Source organism: Dendrobates tinctorius, unplaced genomic scaffold (genome assembly GCF_039654945.1).
Source record: "Dendrobates tinctorius isolate UK_male_01 unplaced genomic scaffold, ASM3965494v1 ptg000167l, whole genome shotgun sequence".
Taxonomy (NCBI): Eukaryota; Metazoa; Chordata; class Amphibia; order Anura; family Dendrobatidae; genus Dendrobates; species Dendrobates tinctorius.
Window position 1 is genome coordinate 1,324,962 of NW_027361834.1, and position 17,004 is coordinate 1,341,965.

General features: G+C 42.6%; 1 protein-coding gene across 3 annotated transcripts in view; it reads left to right on the forward strand.

Moving 5' to 3' along the window:
• WIPF3 (WAS/WASL interacting protein family member 3) overlaps positions 1-17,004 on the forward strand; it is a 68,050-nt gene that overhangs the window by 20,832 nt on the left and 30,214 nt on the right. For 2 of the 3 annotated variants that reach the window (XM_073550708.1, XM_073550709.1), the window contains exon 2: positions 4,676-4,768. In XM_073550708.1, coding sequence (XP_073406809.1) covers positions 4,700-4,768 — 69 coding nt within the window. In that variant the 5' untranslated portion in view covers positions 4,676-4,699. Of the gene's footprint in view, positions 1-3,650; positions 3,674-4,675; positions 4,769-17,004 lie in introns of those variants that run through there. The other variant, XM_073550710.1, reaches the window with a different exon arrangement.

The window sequence follows — 17,004 nt, forward strand, 5'->3', positions numbered from 1 at the left end:
CTATGTTTGACGAGTGTGACCAACCTGTCAATCAGTTCTCCAAGCGATGCTCCAGTTCGCTTGGAAAACGCTAGCAATTCTGCAAGCTAATTACGCTTGCAAAATGCTAGTTTTTCAGCCGGAAAATCGCGGGAATTTAAAATACGATTTTCCCGCGGAATGAAATTCCGGAATTCTCGCGGTAATTTCCGCGAGAGTTCCGTTACGTGTGAACCCAGCCTTAGAGTATGTTGCAGATTGTGAGTAGTCATTAAAGGGAAACACAGGCAACATGAATCAGACTGCCAGATCTAATGCAGCCATGTACATGTGCTTCTCACAAAATTAGAATATCATCAAAAAGTTAATTTATTTCAGTTCTTCAATACAAAAAGTGAAACGCATATATTGTATAGAGTCATTACAAACAGAGTGATCTATTTCACGTGTTTATTTCTGTTAATGTTTATGATTATGGCTTACAGCCACTGAAAACCCAAAAGTCATTATCTCAGTAAATTAGAATAATTAACAAAAAACACCTGCAAAGGCTTCCTAAGCATTTAAAAAGGTCCCTTAGTCTGTTTCAGTAGGCTCCACAATCATGGGGAAGACTGCTGACTTGACAGATGTCCAGAAGGCAGTCATTGACACACTCCACAAGGAAAGTACATTTTGCATTTCATTTGGAAATCAAGGTCTCAGAGTCTGTAGGAAGGGTGGAGAGGCCACAATCCAAGCTGCTTGAGGTCTAGGGTGAAGTTTCCACCATCAGTGATGGTTTGGGGAGCTATGTCATCTGCTGGTGTAGGTCCACTGTGTTTTATCAAGACCAAAGTCAGCGCAGCAGTCTACCAGGAAATTTTGGAGCACTTCATGCTTCCCTCTGCCGACAAGCTTTTTGGAGATGGAAATTTAATTCTCCAGCTGGACTTAGCACCTGTCCACTCTGGCAAAAGTACCGTATTTTTCAGATTATAAGACACTCCTAATCGCACCCCAAATTTTGAGGCAAAAAATAGGAAATTATTTTTTTTTAATAAAATGGTGCTTCTTATAATTTATGCGTCCAGGGGTGTTGGCTGCTGTCAAGCGGGGTCCCAGGGTTGCTGCTGAAGGAGGCAGGAGTGGGGTGATGCTGCAGGCCGCAGGCTGGGATGAGGGGGTGTCCAATGTGCAGTGCGCCACTGCGGGTGTCCCCGGCGCTGCTACCTAAGGTGTCCGGTGCTGTGGGGGGCTCTGCCGACATTTCATGAAAGGCCAGAGCCCGCCACAGTTCCGTGGTTTTCTGTACAGTGAACTCCGGGAAAATTGCCACCGGGGGCCGTGCATGCACAGATGGAGATCTCGGCATCAAGATCTCGGGAGATGAGATTGCAGCGCTGAAATCTAAGAGGTTGGAAAGGGGAGAAACAACCAATTCACAACTGATCTTCAACATAAATTAACATATTTGTATTTAAATCTGAAGCGCAGTCAATTTCCATGCAGATTCTGTTTGAATTTTGTGCAAAAATAGATACGGCACACCCAATTCAGATGCAGAAAAATAGAAATAATTTTAGTGGTATAGGTACATCCACTGCTTGAAAATGTTTGGCGCCTTATCCTTTGCACAGTAGTGCGTGTCCCTAGCGCTCTATTCAGCTCCTCTATGACTCCTCTGCTCAGGTGTACCTGATCTTTTTTTCACCCTCAAGAGTGGAAGATAATTTCTGATGAAGGCTTAGTTCTGGCCGAGACGTCAAACATTTTCAAGCAGTGAATGAACCTATACCAGTAAAATTATTTCTGTTTTTCTCCATCTGAATTAGGTGTGCCAAATCTATTTTTGCACAATATTGGAGTAGTATCCTATTCGTGCATCCCTGAATATTGGAGTGCCGCACAGCCTTGTTTTGTCTGTTTGGATTTTGTCTTTGCTGATATTGTAACACTGCCAATTTTTCACTTGTAAAATGTGGATGTAAAGTCCACAGCTTAACCACCCTGTGTGAACATGACCTGATGTATACTGATACACTACAAGTTGTTTTTTTCCTATCAATCATGTTCAAATGTATATTGAACGTAGAGCATCCTGCTGTGTTCTATGGGTGACACATGCCAAAATGTGTCATATTGGCATATTTTTGTGCCAATCTTTTATGCTTGGTGCACGACTTACAGATTTTCACTAAAAAACATAAATGTTTAAGATGTATAAATATTTTAGAATAAACATTGATGAGGTTATTTACATACAGTGCTGTGGTAGAAAACCCAGTTTTTGAAGGGAAGTAAGTAATATTTGTTCTGTACAAGCAGCTCATTATATAGCTGTTGATAAAGTCGTCGACTCTTATAACTTGGTAACTGATGAGACAGTTAAATCCTCTGGTGCTGTTAGACGTCTTCATTGGTTACACCACATGGACTATTCGACAGATTGTCCCTGTGTAGGGTCGAGCAGGTCCTCAGGATGCAGTGACGAGACACCAGACAGGGTATGACTTGTATAATAAACTTTTATAAATTGGAGCCACTAGGGCTATGCTGAACAGGCAAAAAGGGGTAACACAAATCTGTCCTCGCAGGGACTCAATAAAATAAACAATACTTTTCTCAGTAACTGGAAGTAACCTGGCTAGTCCAGGTGTCGAAGGTCGGAATATGGCCAAACTATGGTACTTATTGCTATAGTCCACTTATCCCTCCATGCGTCACTCGGGATCGCAGATGCGGCCGCTTAGAGATCGTTGATGCGGCAGCCTTGACGCCTCGATATTCCGGGAAGATTTAGGCTCGACAGACCCTGAAGAAACGGTGCCGGTGGGGTGCAATAGGCCCTGAAGAAACGATGGCGGTGGGGCGCGACAGGCCCTGAAGAAATTATGCCGGTGGGCCGCAACAGGCCCTGAAGAAGTGATGCCGGTGGGGCGCAACAGGCCCTGAAGAAGTGATGCCGGTGGGGCGCAACAGGCCCTGAAGAAACGGTGCCGGTGGGGCGCAACAGGCCCTGAAGAAACGGTGCCGGTGGGGCGTAACAGACCCTGAAGAAGCGTTGTCGGTGGGGCACAACAGGCCCTGAAGAAACGATGCTGTTGGGGCGCGGTAATGACGCAGTTCCCCCAAATGACCGATGGCCGTCCTCCGCTAAGGGTCCCTCTGTAACCGGGACATGCGCCTCTAACGTCGCCTATGGCGAAGTGGCGTCCCCTGAGGCCGGTGATGACGGGGTCGCCGCGGTGGGAGCAGGCTGGGGGACAGTGTCCAGGCCTCTGTGGCCGTTTTATGTGTAGTCGCAGCCGCGACCCGAGGTAAAGGATCTGTCCCACAAGGGCGGGGGACGGCGGGCGTGACTCTCTGGGAAAGTGGGCAGGAAGCGGCCTCCGGTAAAAGTCTCTCACGTCTCACTTGTCGGTGAGTGCGCAGTATCCTCCTTACAGGCTCCTGTCGGTGTCCCCTCAGGTCACCCAGCTTCCTGCCTCCTGTCACACTCTCTCCCAAAAGCCAACTGAGCGCGCCCCCTGCTCCTTTTAGCCTCGCCCTGCCCCCTGTTTCCCTGACAACTTCGGTCATGTCTCTCCCTTTACTGTTCTCCCAGTATTGTTCCCTCAGGAACCCTGATGGCGGCCCCCTGGGTACCGGCCCGGTCACTGTCTGGGAGTCCTCCTCCCCACACCTGCAAATGGCATGACTGGACATTTTTATGGTTTGTACATTGTAAAGAATGTTTTAAGTTCCTTTCACCTGACAGTGGCACCATAGCAAATGCATGTATCCATCACGTATTGTATATACTTGACTTTATTGTGTTACTTGGCCTTTGAAACAACTGCACTTCGAAAGGAGACTTATCTAAAGCATACATTTTCACAGTCCATTGGCAGCGGGAAGTAACAGTTCCTGTGACAGATGGGTGCGCACAGCAGCTCAGGTGGAATTTAACACTAAGAACTTAGAGATGATGTACTCAAACATCTGGGAAGACTGAACATTGCTTTAGGCATCAGCAATGAACACAGGATGCCTGTGTATAACAGGGGCAATAAGAATGAACTTTACAAAATACAAGCCTGTTACTGATTGCCTGTCGTAGCACCAATGTTTGTATCTGGCACAAAAAGACTATTCAAAGCAAGCACGGTCGCTCGGTGTACCCTTGGCTAAACAGTTCAATACACCTTCCCACCTACTTGTTTTCTATCTATCTTGATCCTGCACGGTCTCCTGTAAAGTCAGACCTGTCAAGTGAAGGAAGAATTAGATACATAACGAGTAGAGGGTATGGTTCACTAAACTGTTTGGTCAAGCCAATGATGCACCAAGCGCCTGTGCTTGGTTTGAACAGTCATTTTGTGCAGACAAACCCCTTTAATATGGTTGTACATATTCCATTTAAATTTTCTTTTCAAAAAGGCAGAGAATGTTAAAGCAAGGTATACAACCCAACTCTCACCCCCATCGCTGCAGTGCAGACCGTTCTAGGGATCTCTGGGACATATAGTGATGACGATCCTTTCTTTGGTCACCTGACCACTGTAGCTTCTGATTGGTGCCACAATCAGGTGACTAACATTACGTGAATCGCCATTAATGCCATAGCATATCATAAACACACTTTCGACAGTTATTGTTCCATATCCATAGAAGATGTACACAATATTCTGACATTAAATTCTGTAATATTAAATGCTCTTATGTTATCTTCTAGGAGTGACAAGCAGTATCCTGAACCATGCCAGTCCCTCCACCACCTCCGGCACCGCCGCCACCTGCACCCCCTCCACCATTTGCTTCCTCCCAGGTATTGCTTTTCCATCAAATGTAGACTATATTCACATTCCTGTGATATTATTAGAGGGGTTTTCTCAATAAGCTAGTTTCTGTCAGCCTCATGAACATTGATTGGAACAGGGGGACGCATGGGTGAACACGAGCCCATTAAAGCTCTTTCTAGGGCTTGGACCCTTGTTGTAGTGATCAGTGGATAGGTGATAAATGCTCTTTGTGGGACAACAACTTCAAAATCGTTACCAATGTATAAATGTAGAATACAGGCAATATTACATAGTTCTAAAAATGTAAGATATTAGAACACAATCTATTTTTTATTAGCCAGTCTACTGTCCAAAGCAGTAGTTTAGATGGCTGTGATACATACAAGTGGACAACACCTGGTTCTACATTTTATTTGCCAGTTTCTTTGCTCCTGAACTACGATTACTAGAAATAAGATGTTCCTTGAGCTGTAATTGATCCTACAATGACAGAGTAGCATTACATATTTGTGGCTGGTCTTTCTAGTTGAGAGAAGTTTGTTATAATGTCTAATGGAGGGATAACCCTTTCTGTGATATACACAGGCTCTAGTGTCTCTACAGGACAGCACTCTTATGTGGATATCTTTCTTATGCAAATGTTACTACATGATGGTGCAAATGACTTATGACGCTTACCATACACATGAAATGGCTATTGGCAGACTGCTATCTATTATGAATGACCGTATATACATTCAAACACGAGAAATGCCTCACCTTCACCCATCTGGTCCCTGTACAGACTAGAAAGGCTCTAGCCACCAGGGCTGTCTAGTCGGGAGTCATGGATTCAGAGTCGGTGCCCATGTTGTTGGAGTTTGTGTCGGTATAAAATAAACCAACTCCGACTCCTAAAATATATAATAAATTGGGTACAGTAGTACAATGCACGATGTGCTGTAAATGTTTTCATAATAATTTGTGAAAGTTAAAAAATTTCCTATAAATGTCTGTTTTATTCCTGATCTATGGATCTAGGCTTTTAATTGAGATGAATCTGTGCTGCACTTTATGTACATGCTCAGTAGTGAGACAGTGCTGTGGAGTCGGAGTCGTGGAGTTGCAGTTGGGGTCAGAAGTCGGAGTCGGTGGTTTGGCTTACCGAATCCACAGCCCTGCTAGCCACACAACTAAAAACATTACCTCAGAACTAACTCCCTAAAATCCTAAAAGGTCGTAGAGGGGCTTCTCGTACCTCCTGAGGAACCAGAGGGGAGACTGCAACATACTGACAACCAGTTGAAAGGAAAGTGTGAAGAAAGATACTAAAACCCAAAAAACATATAGGGTAGCAAGGGAACATTAAGGACAATCAAACATAAAAGGAACAAGCATAACCTCCCAGAAACCCAAACAGACTCACTGCAAGAATACAACTGGAGTTTACCAAGCAAGGTAAACCCTTTAGCTGAAGAGCTGGAACTCCTGAACACACATCCATCAAGAGGTATAGCCAGCAAGGAAGTGCAGTGAGGGTGAGCATATAAAATCTAGAATGTGATAAGGCAAACCAAAAATGGAAAAATGAGAAACACCGTGAGAGGATCAAACCAAGAAATAAAAACAAAGACAGAGGAACCGACCAAGCAGCAACAGGCAACGGGATCAAATCCCCAAACCGAACCATGACACTATCTTTCCGTACTCCTTCATACACATAAGCGCTTGAGTGTTCATGTGTTTTCAGTGGGGAGGGAGAAAAAAAGCCACTGATAGAGCTCATCTTACCCTGAAAACAAAAGAGTGGAATCGAAAGTGCAGCTGGCCGATCCTTCCTCCCCCAGTCACCATACTTATGCCTATTGTGCTCAGGGCAATTTGTAATCGCTCTGCACTGAGATCAGAGCAGAAATATCCCACAACAGACAGGCTGTTCTTATGTGATATAATGACAGCTCCAATCTCTCTGCAGAGCAACTACAAGATGCTTGAGCTCAACAGATATGTGTGATTACACCTCACATACTGAGAAACCTGCATCTATTGTGGGAGCATGCTCTTTTTCTGTTGTATGTTTGTGCCTGCTTATGATAAGTAAGCTCAAATAAGAAGTGCACGCCACCAGTGAACACTGTCTGATAACACCTACCTGAACGTTAAAAGTTAACTCATTGGGTGCCAAATACTTTGATTGCTAAAAACCCTGCAACAGAGAGGCGGAAAAAACTCCCCCCCCCAAAAAAAAACCCAACATTTTATTCCACTGTACAGCCACTATTACATCGTGTGTCCAGTTAAACATGGAAAATTTAGTGGAAAGTCCTCTTTAATTGAAAGGGAACAGCTTCTTGAAATAGCACTGAAAAATAACATGCGACCTTTCATGATCTTGGAAATTACTTTTCCATCAGAGGCAGTTGCTGCAGTTAGTAAAAACAATGACTTTAGCACAGGGCGTCTTCTCATGTAACAGAGGAATGTGACAGCTGGGTACATTTGTTCCTGGTCCAGTTGTCTTGTGCTGTGATGGCCTCAGAGCAGATTTACTACTTCTTGCTGTAGTATTGGTGCATAAAGTGCACAGCTGTCCACAAGACAATATGGAAGACTGATTTAGACCATGTCTCCTTACGGCATTTAGATCTAATGGATTGTAAATGAGAGTGACATTTGGCACTTCCAGTTCACTGATAATAATATCATTTCTACTTGGGTCCATCTTAGAAAATGTACAAGAAAAGAAGAAAACTAGCTTTCATTTTGAAAACTGGACCAATAAAAAGTTCTTCTTAGTTGATCTGATGTAGTGTAAAATCCTTCATTGTAAAGTTTTGTTAATGTTCCCTTCAGCTCACTACCAATCTAATGTGCGTCAGTGTCAATCTGTAGCATCATGTGTTTTAGTTTATGATATGATTATTGCTGCGATTTTACGTTACACTCCAGACAAAAAGAACCAAACTGAAATTTAGAATTTAGCCTTACATTTATGGCATACAGTTACAAATATTTATTTTTAAAATCGCATATACTCCCGTGCAGTCCGTCCTGTGGTCCTCTGCCTGTATCTGTGCATTACTGCAGTAATGACAGCAATTACCTTACATGCCCTAAAACCTAGCTTCACCACTGTAGCTAGTGATTGGTTTCAGTGGTCAGATAGAAGAAAAGTGGGTTGGTTATCCGTCTTCAGGCCACACCTGTGGAAGTCTGTGCCGCCTCCTAACTGCTCCCATGGAGTTCCTTATTGGCAGGGCTGCAGCAGTAACTTCCCATATACTACACGTGACCGCCGCAGCCGATCCCTAAGTCTTGTGGTGTCTTTCTCTGCATCATCACCAATTTGGCCTAAAGATAGGCAGCCCATCTAACTCCCGTAGAGTTGTCTCATTATGGCAGCCTTTATCTGGATGTCTTATTATGGCATCTGAATATCATTGGTTATTTGTCAAAATGGACAGCTGCTCGATTTCATTTTAGAGGAGCTTGGCTTTTAAATTAGCACATCTATAGACTTATTTACTACTGCTTTTTGTTTTACATTGACTAGGATGTCATGAGATAAACTAAGTACACCATCTTTGAATTCAATTGTTTTTGCGAATCAGGACGTAATAAAAAAAACATCTAGTCGTTATAAGGTCTTAAAATAAGAACTAAAAACAATCTCAGATGAACAACACAAGAGAAATTTTACTGTCATTTATCAAAAAGTAGGACAAAATATAGAAACAGTGGGTGAAAAATTAATTACACCCCATGAATCAATAGTCTGTAGAGCCACTATTAGCAGCAATACGTAGAAGTAATCATTGTCTTTGTGATTTTACCAGTTTCTGGGGGATTCTCAGTTATTCTAGGGTATTTCTTGCAACTCTTCTTTAGAATGTTGCTTGAGTTTACCGAGGTTTATGGGCGTTTGTCAATGCACAGCTTCCCCTACTGCAGCATTTTAATTGGGCTAAGGTCTGGGCTGGACCATTGCAACACCTTTATTCTGCATCTTCCTGATGGCTGTAAATCCCAAGCGTTCTAACTTTCAGCTTCTTAGATAATTGTATAAAGGCCCCGTCACACTAAACGATGGACCAGCGATCCCGACAACGATACGACCTTGTCAGGATCGCTGGTGCATCGCTACATGATCGCTGTGACCTGTCAAACAGGCAGACTCACCAGCGATCAGGACCAGCGAAGACGCTGGTATCCAAGGTAAATATCGGATAACTAAGCGAGCGCGTCGCTTAGTTACCCGCTGTGTACCTTAGATACCTGTGTACTGGAGCTGGTACACAGCGGTAACTAAGCACGCGTGTCACCTAGTTACCCGCCGTGTACCTTGGTTACCAGCTCCCTGCGCGAGCACGCAGGTATCTATGGTACACAACGGGTCGCTTAGTTACCCGATATTTACCTTAGATACCAGCTCCCAGCATCTACTTACAGTGCTGGGAGCTTGCTGATCGTTGCTCTCCCGCTGCCACATGCAGCGATGCGTGCTGACCAGCAGGAGACTAACGATCAAAAAACGGCCCAGGACATTCGTGCACGATCAGCGATACCCGGTGGGGGGCCGGTCGCTGATGCGTGTCACACACAGCGAGATCGCTAGCAAGATCGCTGATGCATCACAAGATCAGCAATCTCGCTAGCGATCTCGCTGTGTGTGACGGGGCCTTTGCTCAAACTCACACCACCAGGTGTCCGCAGATAGTTTAACTACACCGGCAATGCAACTGTAGAAAGACAAGAAGAAACTATGCTGTTTTCTTCCAAAATCTTGTATTAGTTACAATGAACAGTAGGTAAAAAGGAGTAATCTGTACAGGGCAGTACACATGTGTCTAGAGTAATGGCTGCTGTAGACTAAACTGAAGAAGAAGGGAGAAGCAACCTAATACACAGCCCAATTACGGGAGGCACATAGGGACAATCTTCACACAGTCAAATTCTACCTAGCAACAACAGGGAATTTTGCTGATTGGAGGAAAAACTCAACACAGAGAATATATTACGGGTTGTTCCCATTTGTGGGACACAACAACCTTGATTCTGTTCTTTTTTAGTCATTCTGATACCGATTTGCTGTTGGCTTGCAATCATTGTCCAGTTGCATTACCCATTTTCAAATAAGCCTTAGCTTTTGGAAAGATGGCCTTACTTTTGAATCTGGAATGCTTTGGTATACAGAAGAGTTCATCGCCGACTCAAAACTGCAAGGTGCCCAGGTCCTGTGGCTACAAAACAAGTTCAAATCATCTTCCCTCAACCACGCTAAGCATTTGGTATGAGGTGTTTGTGCCGATATTCCATATTTGGTTTTTATACCAATTGTGGTGCAGATCGTTGTGGCCAAACATCTCCACTTTGATCTCATGTGTCCACAGGACATTGTTCTATAAGTTTTGTGGTTTGTTCAGATTAAATTTTGCAAGTTTTAACCATGCTGCCATTTTTATTTTAGACAGAAAAGATTTTGTACTAACAACCCTTCCAAACAAGCCATAATTGTTAAGATTTTTTTTAATTATACTGCCATGAACTGTAGCATTTTCCATGCTAATTGAGGCCTTTTGAGTCTGAGCTGTACCTCTTGAGTATTTTGCAATTACTCTCAGCATTGCTGGATGCCATTCTGGGGTAAATTTGCTGGGACGTCCACTCCTGAGAAAATGATCAACTGTCTTAAAGGGGTTATCGATTACTAAGTTAACCCCGTCTAAATGTTTGGCCCCGATAAAATAATAAAGTCTATACTCACCTCTCGTGCCGGCGCTGTTCACGCGGTGTCGCCCTCCCCGGGCTGTGATGCGATGTTGTGACACATGACACTGGCCCCCAATCAGCGCTGACATCACTGTCTCTACCTTTGGACAAAACTGAACATGAAGCGGAAGCTGGCACCACTGGAACAGAGCTGGCATGGGAGGTGAGTATAGGCTGTATTATTGTATCGGGGCAGATCATTTAGTTTAAGAAGGAGTTGTCCTAGTAGTGGACAACCCCTTTAAATGTTTTCTACTTTCTTGCTGTAGAATGATAGACTCCAAATAGTTCGGAAATGGCTTTATTAGCCTTGTCAGATCGTTGGCCAGGAACAATTGCTTCTCTAAGATCATTGCTGGTGATTTTCCTCATTGGCAGTGTGTTAGCGCATATCTAGTGGCTCCAGACCAGCATTCTGCATTTTGGCCTAGTTTTTGTTAAATAATGACCTAATGTACAGTGGGGCAAAAAAGTATTTAGTCAGTCAGCAATAGTGCAAGTTCCACCACTTAAAAAGATGAGAGGCGTCTGTAATTTACATCATAGGTAGACCTCAACTATGGGAGACAAACTGAGAAAAAAAAATCCAGAAAATCACATTGTCTGTTTTTTTTTCATTTTATTTGCATATTATGGTGGAAAATAAGTATTTGGTCAGAAACAAGCAATCAAGATTTCTGGCTCTCACAGTCCTGTAACTTCTTCTTTAAGAGTCTCCTCTTTCCTCCACTCATTACCTGTAGTAATGGCACCTGTTTAAACTTGTTATCAGTATAAAAAGACACCTGTGCACACCCTCAAACAGTCTGACTCCAAACTCCACTATGGTGAAGACCAAAGAGCTGTCAAAGGACACCAGAAACAAAATTGTAGCCCTGCACCAGGCTGGGAAGACTGAATCTGCAATAGCCAACCAGCTTGGAGTGAAGAAATCAACTGTGGGAGCAATAATTAGAAAATGGAAGACATACAAGACCACTGATAATCTCCCTCGATCTGGTGCTCCATGCAAAATCCCACCCCGTGGGGTCAGAATGATCACAAGAACGGTGAGCAAAAATCCCAGAACCACGCGGGGGGACCTAGTGAATGAACTGCAGAGAGCTGGGACCAATGTAACAAGGCCTACCATAAGTAACACACTACGCCACCATGGACTCAGATCCTTCAGTGCCAGACGTGTCCCACTGCTGAAGCCTGTACATGTCCGGGCCCGTCTGAAGTTTGCTAGAGAGCATTTGGATGATCCAGAGGAGTTTTGGGAGAATGTCCTATGGTCTGATGAAACCAAACTGGAACTGTTTGGTAGAAACACAACTTGTCGTGTTTGGAGGAAAAAGAATACTGAGTTGCATCCATCAAACACCATACCTACTGTAAAGCATGGTGGTGGAAACATCATGCTTTGGGGCTGTTTCTCTGCAAAGGGGCCAGGACGACTGATCCGGGTACATGAAAGAATGAATGGGGCCATGTATCGTGAGATTTTGAGTGCAAACCTCCTTCCATCAGCAAGGGCATTGATGATGAAACGTGGCTGGGTCTTTCAACATGATAATGATCCAAAGCACACCGCCAGGGCAACGAAGGAGTGGCTTCGTAAGAAGCATTTCAAGGTCCTGGAGTGGCCTAGCCAGTCTCCAGATCTCAACCCTATAGAAAACCTTTGGAGGGAGTTGAAAGTCCGTGTTGCCAAGCGAAAAGCCAAAAACATCACTGCTCTAGAGGAGATCTGCATGGAGGAATGGGCCAACATACCAACAACAGTGTGTGGCAACCTTGTGAAGACTTACAGATAACGTTTGACCTCTGTCATTGCCAACAAAGGATATATCACAAAGTATTGAGATGAAATTTTGTTTCTGACCAAATACTTATTTTCCACCATAATATGCAAATAAAATGAAAAAAAAACAGACAATGTGATTTTCTGGATTTTTTTTTCTCAGTTTGTCTCCCATAGTTGAGGTCTACCTATGATGTAAATTACAGACGCCTCTCATCTTTTTAAGTGGTGGAACTTGCACTATTGCTGACTGACTAAATACTTTTTTGCCCCACTGTAATTTATCTTGTTGTTCATCAGAGGGTGCATTTACCTGTGGTAATTTTAGGATTTTTTAAATTATGTCCTGATAAGTAAAATCCATAGAATTTTACGTTTTAGGTTATAGGTGTGAATCATGATTACACCAGTCCTGGATTCGGCGCAATCAAGCTTTGGTTTAGTAATCCTGTTTTTGCAGGAGAAGCTTCTGATTTTATAGGCAATAAACATCACCTCATTTCTCATTTTTTCCCTTACTGATCAATAACAAGCATTGATTTATCTTAGGTCTCTATTAGGAGATGCACTTGCTTTACAGTGAAGACAACAGTGCTATTTTTGGAACAAAAACTCCTGGCAAAGGCTTTGTCCTATGATAGCCATGCAGAGCTTATCTCTGCAGAAGCAGCAAGGGAAGAGGAAGAGTGACTGTAGTGGAATCTATTGCTCTGAGCAGTATGCTCACAAAGAAGGGACTATGGGGAAGTCCAAAGTGTGAAAAGGTCAAATCCTGATGTTTTTTCCATGCTTATTTTCCGCATATCATTTATCTGTACACAATATAACAATACCGGTTCAGAGTTTACTCTCTCATTATGTTGTCAGCATATCTGTAACAATAAAACACACCTTAGTATTCAGTGGTAGTTATTCCTTTATCTGCAGGCTTGAGTTCTCTCTAAGGGTACCGTTACACTAAGCGATGCACCAGCGATCCCGACAACGATATGGATCGCTGGTGCATCGCTAAGTGGTCGCTAGTGAGCTGCCACACAGGCAGATCTCACCAGCGACATAGCAGCGGTCGGGGGTTGCTACTTACCTGTCAGACGCGGCAATCCTGACGTCCTCCCGCCCGCGTCCACGCGTCGCTCGTCGGCGCCACAGGAAGCCCAGCAGGAAGCGCCCAACGAGAAATGGTCCAGGATGTTCTCGCGCGATCAGCGATAGCCAGCGGGGGAGCCGGTCGGAAGTAAGTATCACACATAGCGATATCGCTAGCAATATCGCTGCTACGTCACAAAACCAGTGACGTTACAGCGATATTGCTAGCGATATCGCTATGTGTAACGGGCTCTTAAGGCTGGAGTCACACATAACGTATAAAAATACAGTCCGTTTTTCAATGACCAGAATCGCGCAAAAGTTTAATGAACAGTGATCCGTATGTCATTCGACTGTCATGCGAGGATGTGATTTTCTCGCATCTAAGCATCCGTGTGACATCCGTATGGCATTCGTATGACGAGATTTTCTCGCCGCCTTGCAAAATCGACATATAATGGATCCCAATGACAGTTTAAATCCCAAACAAAAGAATAGATATATACACATAGAATATATATATATATATATATATATATACATATATACATATATATATATATACACATGTCATTGTGACATATATATATATATATATATATATATATAGATTTATATTTCATAGAGTTTCACATAGCATAATAGCCGCTAAATCAATTGCCGGCTTCTGTAAAATCATTACAATACCCAACATGAAATGACACATGGTTTACATACAGTAAACCATTTCATTTCATTTAGTTTTTTATATGTCTTTGACTAATAATTAGATTAGGGTATGTGTGTAAAATTTTGGACATGTAGGTGTTAAATTAACAGTTACATTCGTTGAAAAAAATTTTATGGGCTCCCACGATAATTTCTCCGCCAGAGAGGGAAAGCCAGTGAGTGAGGGCAGATATTAATAGCATAGAGAGGGACCATTGTTTTTAGCACCCCCTCGGCTAAAAAAATCTGCCCCCAGACACCCCAGAAAAGGCACATCTATAAGATGCGCCTTTTCTGGCCTGACACTTAGCCTCTCTATTCCCATTGTTTTTAGTGGTGGCTCATGGGTTAATAATAATGGGTTAATGTCACCTTGCTATTGAAAGGTGACATTAAGCCAGGTTAATAATGGAGAGGTGGTAAGCTGGTAAGATTTTGTCAATATCCACAATGAAACGAGTGCTGTATCAACATGGGTTGAAAGGCCACTATGCCAGAGAGAAGCCATTACTCCAAAAGAAACATAAAAAAGCCAGATTAATGTGTAAAAATGCACACGTTAACAAAGACCTTTATTTTTGGAGACATGTCCTGTGGTGTGATGAAACTAAAATTGCACTTTTTGGGCATAATGAGCATCATTACTTTTGGAGGAAAAAGGGAGGAACTTGGAAGCCTAAGAACACCATCCCAACTGTGAAATATGAGGGTGGCAACATCATGTTGTTGGGTTGTTTTGCTGCAGGAGGGACTGGGGCACTGACATCATGAGAAAAGATTGTGGCAATACTGGAGCAACATTTCAAGACATCAGCCATGAAGTTAAAGCTTGGTTAGAAATGGGTCATCCAAATCGACAATGACCCAAAGCATCCTGCCAAAATGGTAACAGCGCGGCTTAAGAATAACAAAGTCAATGTTTTGGAGTGGCCATCACTAAACCCTGATCTCAATCCTATTGAAAATGCATGGGCAAAGCTGAAAAGGCCGATGCAAGCAAGGCGACCTACAAACCTGGATCAGCGTGGAAGGATATCCCAAATGTTTGGCCCAAGTCATTCAGTTTAAGGGCGATGGTACCAAATACTAATGAAATGTTTGTAATAAAAATGCCTTAAAACATTCTCTCTCTGATTATTCTGGCATTTGGCAAATATTAATAATTATGGTAATCCTAATTGACTTAAAATAGGAAAGGTTTATCCTGTTTTCTATCAGATATTGAGAAAAACATGCATATGTGTATTTTTATATAGCGTATGTAAACTTCTGCTTTCAAAAATATAAGAAAAAACAAGAGCAGCACTAGTATATGCTATTTGGGTGCCAACCACCCCCAGGTATCCACCAAACCTTCAATATGTATCCAGAAATTAGGGGCAGCAACCATACAAAGTGAAAAAAGCTTCCATTTAATGGCCCATCATGGTGACGTTTCGGTTCTTTAGTGATAACCTTTCTCAAACACCTTTTATGCAATTGAATTGGAGTGCTGCTTTAATTTTCTATTTTTATCTTATAGGACCTATGGGTCCATTTTCTACTGTGTGTTCCTTTTATGGTGCAAAATAAGACTACTGTTTTCTGTAAGGTATTAAAAAAGACATGTTGAGGTGGCACGACAAATTTTGTCATTACACAGATCGTGTGGTCAAAGATTATATTGCAGCAAGGTGCAAGTGACTGGTATCGCATTGTTACCCACAGGGTGCTGCAACATGCAAGTCACAAAAAATCAAATATGTTCCAACATTTTGCAACTTGCATATTGCATGATTTTGCCAGTTCCAATGCAACCACATTCACTTGCAGCATGCTGCAATGTAGCTATGGCCACGACAAGCTGTATGACCTGTGTCGTGGCCAAAGTCGCTGTGTAGCCGCAGCCTAATTCAGCAGTGGCCATCTTCATAGTGCACTATGGGTATATTCAGTGTATACAACAGATTGATTTTTTTTTTAAAGTGACCACAGCATAAATTACATGTGTAATTTATTTAGGGCACGTTCAGTATTAGGTTAGTATTTTACCTCAGTATTTGTAAGCCAAAACCCGGAGTGGGTGATAAATACAGAAGTGGTGACGTGTTTCTATTATACTTTTCCTCTGATTGTCCCACTCCAGGTTTTGGTTTACAAATATTGAGGTAAAATGCTGACCAAATACTGAGCGTGGTCAAAATTACTGTTATTGTGAACAGTTAAGCAAGTTGAAGATGAAATGATCTCCAATAGGGATAACATTGAAGATGACACATTTACTTTGTATTTTAGGCAACAAAAAAATATATTGTCATTTTTTACATTTTAAAAATTACAAAAAGGAAAATGGGCGGATACAAACGTTTAGGCACCCTTAGTGATTTGTGTACTCAGATAACTTTGACCAAGGTTTCAGACCTTAATTAGTCTGTCAGGATTATGGCTTGTTCACTATCATCGTTAGGAAAGGCCGGCTGATGTTAATTTAGCAGCTTTATAAAAACCCAGTCTCCACTTATATTGTGCCAAAAAACAGCAGCCATGGGTCCTTCTAAGCAGCTACCTAGCACTCTAGCACTCTGAAAATGGTGGATGGCCACCAGGAGAGGACTGTAAGAAGATATAAAAGAGTTTTCAAGTTGCCCTTTCCTTAGTTCGAATTGTAATTAAGAAATGGCAGTTAACAGTAACAGTGGAGGTCAAGATAAGGTCTGGTAGATCAAGCAAAATTTAAGTGAGCGCTTCTAGTAGGATTGCTAGAGATGCAAACCAGAAACCTACTTAACTGCAAAACACCTTCAGAAAGATTTATCAGACTCTGGACTTGTGGTACATTGTTCCAAGACACCTGCACAGATATGCTCTTCATGGAAAAGTCATCAAAAGAAAACCTCTCTTCTAATTCTCACCATAAAATTCAGCATCAAAAGTATGCACAAGAACATTTAAATA